General features: G+C 49.6%; 1 protein-coding gene across 4 annotated transcripts in view; it reads right to left on the bottom strand.

Annotated features, from left to right (window-relative positions):
* Positions 1–8,885, bottom strand: part of MED12L (mediator complex subunit 12L) — a 322,475-nt gene extending 313,590 nt beyond the window's left edge. For all 4 annotated transcript variants that reach the window (XM_032345309.1, XM_032345302.1, XM_032345301.1 and 1 more), the window contains exons 1-2: positions 8,600–8,885; positions 7,517–7,740 (exon numbers count right to left, since the gene is read on the bottom strand). In XM_032345309.1, coding sequence (XP_032201200.1) covers positions 7,517–7,615 — 99 coding nt within the window. In that variant the 5' untranslated portion in view covers positions 7,616–7,740; positions 8,600–8,885. The remainder of the gene's footprint in view (positions 1–7,516; positions 7,741–8,599) is intronic.
* Between the last annotated feature and the right edge of the window lie 1,141 nt (positions 8,886–10,026).

Raw genomic sequence — 10,026 nt, forward strand, 5'->3', positions numbered from 1 at the left:
TAGGCTATATTTTTTTAGGTAAAAACCATGCTATTTTGTAATATAATGACATTCTCATTATGTAGATTTTCCTAAACAAAGAAATCGGAATCAAGAGGACAGTATAATGAACTTTGTCACCATCACCAGCTTCCGATATTATCTAAAGACAATTAAAAGTGCTTCCATGATCCCCTCTGCATGGAAGGTGTAGGAGGTAGGCACCTCCCTCTACACGCCCTTGGACTTCTTCCCTCCACATAGCTTGCCCCACTCAGACTGAGGTCAGCTCTTCTCCAGGCTCAGAGCACACTGCTAAAGAGAACCCTGAACCCTGTTCATTCTTGCCGACCCCTCTAAGTTCTCTACTCCCTGCCTCGTCTGTCAAGAAATGCAGTACAGGAGAACTGCAGAATACATCGCAATTCTTAGAGTTTCCACTTGCACTTACTCCATCCTACTTCTGCTTCAGTCTCACGTGTACGCACACCACCCCCTCCTTCCCCCCTCACCCCACAAGAGGCACAGGATTGTTCAGCCCTCTGAACAAGGATTCTGTTCGCCCTCTCCTACGTAGTGCTCCCCCAACACAGTTTGCCTTCCAGACTTCACTCTGTGGTCCTCGAACTTCCTAAAGCATCACATTTCATCACCCCATTTGCCAGCCTAAGTGAAAAACCCAAGAGGTTAACAGACAGTGGCTATACCGAAAATTAACAGCTTTACATGAGTCCCCAAAGAGCCCAATTGAAAGCCCAGGCCCACAGTCAAACAGTAAACTCCACTGTCCTGAACAAGTCCAAAATCATCCTCACAGGACAAAGCAAGATCTGCTCCCCAAAGCCCCATTTTAGCCAAGTGCACACAGAAGGGAGCTGTGGATATTTCAAGGGCAAGGCAGGGCATTCTACTAAGCTATAAACCATGAACAGCTGAGAGAAAACAAGCCTATTCTGGGAACCATGGTTATGAGAACAGAACTTCAGGGGGGAAAGTAGCTAAACTCATCCACACTATTTTGTACCAAAAAGTACTAATACTTCAAATGGTATATTTGTCTAAAGATTTTAATACATCAAATAGTGGGAAGCAGGTAGGAAATATGGGAGAGTCTGGTTTACAACATTTTCTAAAGATAACCAAAAGCAATGTTCTCAAACTTTACATATTTAGGAATCACCTAAAAAGCTTGTTTAAAATGCAAATTCCTCGACCTCCTTCCCAGAAATTCTGACTCAGCAAATCTGAGGTGGGCCATTATATCTGCAGGCTTAACTAGCATTTTTGACAATTCTGCTGCAGGTGTTAGCAAACCCTGAGAAATGACAGCCACTTTTGTTTCTATTCCTTGGCCACAGAGTTTGGGTAGCAACACTTCTGCGAGCAGTAGAGAGAAGCTGGGCCTCTGACCCAGTGTGTCAGATACTGATTCTGGCCTAAGAGTCCCATGAGACAAAAGTTAAACATACAGATGTAAATATACAGAGGTTCCTCCCAGAACACTGGTATTCAGGGAGGTCTATGATGGGCCCAGGAGCCAGCCAACTAATCTCAGGAGGAAGCTTTTCCCCTTTCCCTTCTGGTCCCCCAGGCAACTAGTCAACCTGTCCTTTCTTCCCAGGCAACTTTATCAACAAACATCCTCCTTCTCAAAGATTATAAAGAAACAATTTTCTCAAAGATTACAAAGAATCAAATTTTCACCTCCTCTCACCCCACCTCCCCAGCTGTCTCTAAAATAACCTTTTAATGTGTTTTAAGAGTTTTACAAGCTAACAAGAAAACTAACAGGCTTTGCCAAAATGAAACAAGCACTGGGGCAGTCAGATGTTATAAATACAACTGCTCATTAAGAGTTCTTTCTGCATTTTATTAATTTCTGCAAGAACTATTTACTGAGCTCCTAGTCTAATCCCAGGCACAAAGTACTCAAAACTGTGACTACCACAGAGGAGCCCCCCTCATGCAGTTTACATTCTAGTGTGGAAAGCCATGGAGAAAATCAACAACCATTTCAGTGACCAGCACTGCCAAAACCTATTAGCACAAGATAATGAGCTAGCAAGAATGAGGAAAGATGGGTTACAAGGAAGGCTTCCTTGAGACAGTCTCTCTAAGAGCTAAAGGACAGGAAAACAACAAGGGCAGTCAGGGACAGGAACAGACACCGAAGAGCTGAGCCTCCTGGAAAGGGAGAGCAGTGGCCACTGGTCCTACCACACAGCCAGGAGGGGAATGAGCAACAAGTCTGCAAAGAATCAAAAAAGCCCAGAGGCCAACTCTCAAAGACAGGGTCTTACGGATATGATATACAAGGGGAAGTCCTGGGACTCTTTAACAAGGGAAGAGTTATCCCAGTAGTAGTCATCCGAACAGAGCACTCTGTGTGCCAGGCGTGGTTCAAATCTTGTTTTATCTTTCCAGCAATCCCAGTGTGGTAGAAACAAATATGAACCCCATTCCACAAGTGAGATCTGAGTCAAAAAGGCAGTAAGTGATGAAGCCAGAACTCAAAGCCAGGTGGTCTGGCTACAGGTGGTGGTTGTAGAAGTGGACAGGGCCCAGATGGTAGAGCCCTGATGGCCTAGGAATATGTTATTCCAAGGGTAATAGAAAGCCATTAGAGAGGAACTGAGACTTCCTAACTCCCTCCCTTTGATCTGAGCCAAGAGGGCACAACTTCTGGGAAAAGCCCCGCACACCCTGGCTGAGTTGGCTGCTAAACCAAACTACTACAGATTCAGCCATCTACAGATGCTTAGACCTGCCCCTACCTAGATCAGGCAGAACTCTTCTAGCCTCTGCAGAACTGGATGCCTTCTTTCTAGGTCAGGGTCTTTAAAGTGGGGCCCTGGACCAGCAACCATCAGATCACCAGGCATCTTGTTAGAGATGCAAATTATGGGGCCCTGGCTCAAAACTACTGAATCTGAAAAACCATTTGTTTTTAACAAGCTCTACAGGTGATCTGGATAGGTCAAGTTTGAGAACACCTGTTCTGGGTTAATCACATGCAGACACGACCACCACTACTCCACCCACCTTCTCCAACCCCCCACCAACCCCCTTCCACTACTTTCCCAAGGTTTACCGGACTTGTCCTTGGGCAGCCTCTGAGCTCCACATCCAGCCTTCTATCCCCTCTACTGGTGGGACTCTATCTAGAGTTCTTGATGCCTGGAAATCTCACATATTGGCCCAAACTATTTTTCTAGGTAATTTGACTTCCTGAAAATATTTATTATTCAGCTGTTTAGGACTCTCTTTTTTTTTTTTTTTTTAATATTTATTTGAGGGAGAGAGAGAGTGAGAGAGTATTAGAGGGAGAAGCAGACTCCCCATGGAGCTGGGAGCCCGATGTGGGACTAGATCCTGGAACTCCGGGATCATGACCTGAGCCGAAGGCAGTCCCTTAACCAAATGAGCCACCCAGACACCCCTGGGCCTCTTCTACCCCAGGGTAAAATCCTCTTCCTTCCTACTTCTAGGGTTTAACTTTCAGCCTTGTAACCTCCAAGGTTGGATGTCAAGGATAATCTCTGCCTTAACCTAGACTTTCCCCTACACCCTTCAATCACCAGATTTCCTCTTTTTATTCATTCATTCCCACTTTCATTCATACATTCCAACAAGTATTCACACCCTTAGCATCCCAGGAATGAAATACACTAGGTGGCAGGTACTTTAGTAATGCCTAAAAACAGCACTCATCCCTGCTCTCACAAAACGGACACTTTAGTGGGGGATGGTGGCATGCAAATAAATACAAAATTACAAATGATATGGTTATACTAGAAAGGCCTCTGAGAAGGTCATTGGGCTGAGACTGACAGATGAAGAGACAGGCCCTGACAGCATCTGGGTGTTGAATCCATGCCAGACTCTAGTCAGTCTAAACGCTTTACGTGTACCACTCATTTGATGTTCCAATAGCCCAACAGAACTACAAGAGGGGATACTGAGGGAAGGGGAGAATAAAGAATATGTAAACAGGAGCGCCAAGTTTCAAACCCAGGCAGACTCTGCTCCGGAGCTACCTCCTCACCACAGGCTAAGGTGAGAAGAGTGGGGTGAAATGGTGGGGGTAGGGGTGGATAGGCAAGCAAGTGTCCAGGCAGACAGATCCGCATGTATACAAGCCCACAGGCAGAGAAAAGTCAGGCTGAAGGAGAAAGGAAGTCAAGCATATTAGTGAAACTGGGAAGCAGTGGACGGATTAGAAATATATGTGGGAACTGGACAAGATATCCTGAAACATGTATTATGGAGTATAAGCGGAAATCAACAGGTGCCTGGGTGGCTCAGTTGTTAAGCATCTGCCTTCAGCTCAGGTCATGATCCCAGGGTCCTGGGATCCAGCCCTAAATCAGGCTCCCTGCTCTGCGGGGAGCCTGCTTCTCCCTCTCCTACTCCCCCTGGTTGTGTCCCCTCTCTGTCAAATAAATAAATAAAATTTTGAGAAAAAAAAAAAAGAAGGGGAAATAAATCAAGGTGACTCTCAGTTTTGTGATTCCTTTTCAAGGCTTGAGGACAGTCAGAAAATAAAGTATTATAACACAATATATTAAAAAAAAAAAAAGTCCTGTGGAGTGCTGATGTACAGGTAAGCTCTCAAAAGAATATAGTCAATCGGTCAAGCAGGTTAAAGCTTCCAGCTCACCCCACCTTCCCCTCCTTCTCCACAGGGGATCTTCATTCATGGGTTCCAGCCCATCTTCCAGGAGCTGTTTTCCAGAACACCACTTGCACTGGTTAACAATAATAAGAGTCACACCTATAGTAATAAGAATAGCTTCCACCAGGATAAGGGTTTCTCTCACACAAATGCAATGCATTTCAAATAAGGGTTCTCAAAGTTTTCTGAATAGAACAACTATACTAATTTACAAATGAGAAGTTATGCAAGTTGCCCAAGGCCACAAAACTGCAAAGAGGCTGAACCAGAATCCAAATCCAGGTCTGCCTAATTTCAAAGCCCATACTTCCTCCATTAAATCAGCATTTCCCCTTATGTGGGATAAAGCTCTCTAGTGGAACACAAGTTTTAAATGCTCAAGTAAACTTCTTTAAGATTTATTTATTTATTTGACAGACAGAGATCACAAGTAGGCAGAGAGGCAGGCAGAGTAGAAGGGAAGCAGCTCCCCTGCCAAGCAGAGAGCCCAACTCGGGCCTGGATCCCAAGACCCTGGGATCATGACCTGAACTGAAGGCAGAGGTTTTAATCCACTGAGCCACCCAGGCGCTCCACAGGTAAACTTTTTAAAGTTTTAATAGTTATAGTCTGGTTTTATTATGTGTAACCCTATTTTTATCAGCTAGATAAAAATTTAAAACATACATAGGCACAACGGGATTCTAACTTTTGCATTACTTATTTATATGTGAATCATGACTTCATGTGTACTGCTGCCTAGGAAACAAAGTTTCTTAAAAGTTAAAGAAAACGTGAGAATAAAAGTACAGGTGATCCAGGGATAGGGGAGAACTCTTGAAGCAGTTCATAAATAACTGAAGCTGGTGTAACACTTCTCACCACACCACCACCCAAGAACAGCCAAACACCTGTTCCATATTGTACTCAAATTTGGCTACAGTCACACATAACTCTGACTCTGCTCCAGAGGATGAAATACTGGCTGCCTTGGGGGAAAGGGCATAATAGCAGAACAACACGATTTAGCATAAGTCCTTCTTAACACAGTATTGGTTTGGACATAAATACTGGTTCCGTGGTCCAAATCCTCTGCTTCTTTATCACATTTTGATTAAGTCAGGTAAAGCTTTCTTGGGCCTCAGTTTCCCTTTGTTAAAAGGAAGTTACATAAAATGGGCTCTAAGGTTACTTCAGTTTTAGCATTCCATAAAATGTTGCAAAATCCTAAAATCCAAAATTATTTTTTCCAATCAGAGAGGCCCCAATCCTCAATGAGCACTGACCTGAGGAATAAACACTAAATAAGCCCACAGGGCATCTCAGACGACCATCCCGTAACTAGGGAGATGCTTTTAATTACACTTCCCTCTGGAAAATGTGGCAAGACCGTAAAAGATGAGAAAGATGAGCCAATCAGTATCCTTGTCCCCACCAAAAGTTTTAAAAATTCCTGACACTAATTTTTAAGTTACTAGCTTTGTTACAGTTGGTCCTTAGTGTCTGCTATTTCTAGTCCTTAACAATTCACTTTCATCTGGGTGGGATTAGCCCAGAGAGAAATAGGTGGATAAGAAATCTACAAGATCTCCTCAATCCATCCTCATGTTAAGCCTCAACTGGGAATCACCTGTAAAACCAGCTTCAATCTGAATTACTCCACGGATACTCAAACATGTTTATGTGCTTAAGCCTCTAAAAGGAATTGCCACTCCTAAATTTTTAGAAACATTAACAGAAGTTTAACCAAAACTATTACTGAAATAGATACCTTTATCAAAAAGAAAGTCTTAAGGACCCCTCCTGCCTTCTTTACAAAACCCTTTCTGTGATATCGCTAGGCCTCCAAACTTTTAATAGAGGGTTTTTAGATCCCCATAAAGAAGTTGTGCAATGCGCTCACTTAGCTTTTTTGCTGTAGAAAATAGAGAATGGGTGGGCTGCAGCTGGCAAACTCAGAAAGCACAGCTGGGTAGCAGGTGATCTTAAAAAAAAAAAAAAGAAAGGCAAATCCCTGGGCAAATTGTGTAGCCAAGGGTGATCATTATAACTGGTGAGTTGTTACATAATTACTTCTTAACTACTGACAAAAACATAAATGGCTATAAAATGCTATGGTTACTCTAGACATTGAAGCTAGTGTACCTAAGCAAGAGTCAAGCTTTCTCCAATTTCATTCAAAGAAATAAGCAATCTCGGGACTTACTACCCTTCCAAGGTAACCCGTCTGCTTTTCCATATACAAAACAGCCTCCAGCAATTAAACCAATCGCCTCTAGGGACGAAAATCGGGCTCCCCTTAATACTGTTTTTTTTTTTTTAAGAGAAAAGGGGATACAGAAAGAAGTACGTTCAAAGAGCTAAATATTTGTTCACCTCGATAAAAACGACTTCCACTCCAAACTGGAAAATTTTAAAAGAAAAGGTCTCCCCCTCACCCCGCCCCCCCCCGTCCCTGCTCAGCTGGCGCAAAACGTAAGACCTGTGTCGGATGCACTGCATTCCAGCATTTTTCAAAAAGTTTACGAGGATTTACCGAAGCAGCGGGGAAAAAAATAAAGCCAGCAGAAGCAGGGGAGAGCGAGCAAGAGGGTTTCGGCAAAGAGGCACCCGGTGAAGCACCCGGCGGCGCCGTGCAAGGCCCGGTATCGGGGAAGCGACCCGGCACCCAGAGAGCGAGCACCCCAGTGGAGCGCAGAAACTGACAGCCGCTGGGTCTCCGCCGCCGGGGGGTCCCCTAGCCCCCCAGCCCGGTCACCGCTGCCTGGCCCCCTCCCCCCCCCACCCCCCGCAGCGCCGGCGATGCCCGCTGGGCCAACTTGGCCCCGGGTCAGCGCTGCGGAGCGCGGCCCCAGTTGCCGGGGAGGCCGCCGGAGCCCTTACCTCCTTCTGCTTGGGGTCCTGCGGGTAGACGTCTGGCGGCCCGAGCCGGGGGCGTTTCAGCGGTCTCTGCTCATAGCTGAGAAGCCCGAAGGCGGCCATGATCTCTCATGTTAACCGGCGAAATGAATGAGAGTTGGAGCTGGAGCAGCCGCCTCTGAGCACCAGGGAGCAGCACTTTGCAGACAGACTCCCTCTCTCCCCCTCCTCGCTCGCTCACTGTGGCGCTGCAGGCAGGAATAAAGCAGGTTGGATGCTGCCGCTGCCCGGCACGCAGACACGCACTGATGGGGGCAGTCTTCGTCGGGCACCCAGCTGCGCTTCGGCCCCGGGACGCACCGCTCGGGTGGCGACGGCGGAGGAGCTGGAGGTCCGCCTGGGTCTCCCGCGGCGCCAGCCTCCCGGTTCCCCCCAACCACCACCACCAGCCGTGTCCCCAGGGGGAGGAGCAGCTGATGGGAACGTGTGACTTTTTTCACCAATGGACCCAAACCCACCCCAACCGGACAGAGGGTGGGGGGTGGGGGAGGGGTAGTGGGGGGTAAAAAAAACTTTTCTTGGCGCCTAGGCGGGTGACTCAAGTGTTCACCCAAGGTGAGGGTGGCCCTCCAGCCCCGGCAAAAGACTGCGGAGAAGCCCGCCCCCGCCCCTCTTCCACGGCAGGGATCCTTCCCGCGCCGCCACGCGCCCCGCAGACCCCGCCACCTGGGCGCGGACCCGGCCGGGGCGGAGGGAGAGAGGCCTGGAGGGGTGGGGAAGGCAGGGATGCGGACTGGGAGAAGCGGCCGGTGTCTCCTAGACGCCTGCCGGGCTCCGGTGGCGCATCCGAGGCTCTGGTCCCCTCGGCGGCTCCGGGCAGGCGCTGAGGCGCGCTGCTGGCGGTCGCGGCGGCTGGAGGGGGCCGTGCTCACGGTAGCGCGGGGCCGATTTAACCCTTTGCTGCCCCTCCAGGGGCTAAGGAAAAGGGGGAGATGGGCTGGCTGCGAGCGCCGACGGGCGCAGCCGGCCCGCGGACGTCTCGGACTCCTCCAGCCCGCCGCCTCCCCCCCGGCCGCAGCTCCTCCTCCCCCCCCCCCAACAGTTTACCTGTTGGTCCCGGGCTAGTGGGTAGGGGCCGGCGGCGGCGGCGGCACTCGGGCGGCCACAGCCTCCATGATTCGGGCTGGGATGGGGGGCTGGGGGGGATTGGATTGGATTTTATTTGTGAGGTATCGGTCTCGTCCAGGCGAGCTCCGGGGACACCGCGAAGTTTGCCACTGTCTGGGGGCGGCGGGCGACGCCGGCTCGCCGCCGCCGGCGTTCTCGCCCCCACGGCCCGCGAGCGCGAGCTTCCGAGTTGGCGGACGGCGGCGCGACGGCCGCACTGAGCATGCCCAGCTCGGCGGCCGGACCGCGGAGGAGTTGGCTGCGAGCGCGCTCCGATCCGCCTCTCCGGGTTTTCGCAGCCGCAGAGCGCGCAGCCCGCGGGCCCCGGCGCCGGGGTTGGTCCCGGCTTGAAACTGGGCTAGGGAGGGGGCGCCCGCTGGACTGGACCCCTCTCCCGGCCGCGGGCCGCGCTGTCCGCCTCGACCTCTCTTCGGGTTCGCTGTCCCCGTGGCCTGGGCCGGAAACCTCACCTGCGCCGGGCGTGTGGAGGGAGGGAAGCGATCCTCCAGGGGAGACCTTGGTCATCCAACCCGCCCGTGCTCCCCGCTCGCTTCGGGGCGTGGGCACCGAGATGCTGGGCCACCTGCCGCGAGCACTGCGAGACCGGAGCCGCGGGGGCGGGCCTGGCCTGTCCCGAGGGACCCGGCGGGAGGCGCGCCCGGGAGGATGTGCCGGCACTTGTCCAAGAATGATGGCTGCCATTTATGGAGCCCTCCCTCCGTGCCAGGATCTTGACAGTTTAAAGGTCTCCGATCTTAAAAAATAAATAAATAAACCTTACACGTTTTGCCGTACCCTTTTTATAGATGGAGAAATTGAGTCGGCTCAGTGAGGCCCGGTGACTTGTTCAAAGCCACAAAGCTACATCAGCCTGATCCCAAGTTTCGGTCCTATTTTCCACGATTTGGGGTTGGAAGGACTGGGTTCCCCAACTGCCCTTACCTGCTTGTGTTACGTCCCCCACACCCTGAGGAATTTCCAGACTCCGGGTTCCATCTTCTATAAAATGGTATAAGCTTGATCTTACCCAAAAGCCTTTATACAGCACTCGGCATATAGTAGGTGCTCAGATGTTGCCCAAAATCTAAGTACTTACTTCAGCTGACTTGAAGCAAAAGGGAAGGAAGAAAAGGTAGATAAGGGGATGGAATGTGGTAGAGGCCAGTTTCTCACTCTTGACCCTGATCTGTTAGCCCTTCTCAAAACAACCTAAGGCCAAGTCAGACCTATAGTTTTTAGTTTCTTTACTCAGTGGGAGCACCTAGTTTTAGAGAACTGTTACCCTCCACCAGGAGGCATTTCCTGACCACTTTCTGCACCCTGCCCCAAGGGTTTTTCTTCCTAATACCTTGAGTGTAACTTGAAAG

The sequence above is a fragment of the Mustela erminea genome, chromosome 1, assembly GCF_009829155.1.
Source record: "Mustela erminea isolate mMusErm1 chromosome 1, mMusErm1.Pri, whole genome shotgun sequence".
Taxonomy (NCBI): Eukaryota; Metazoa; Chordata; class Mammalia; order Carnivora; family Mustelidae; genus Mustela; species Mustela erminea.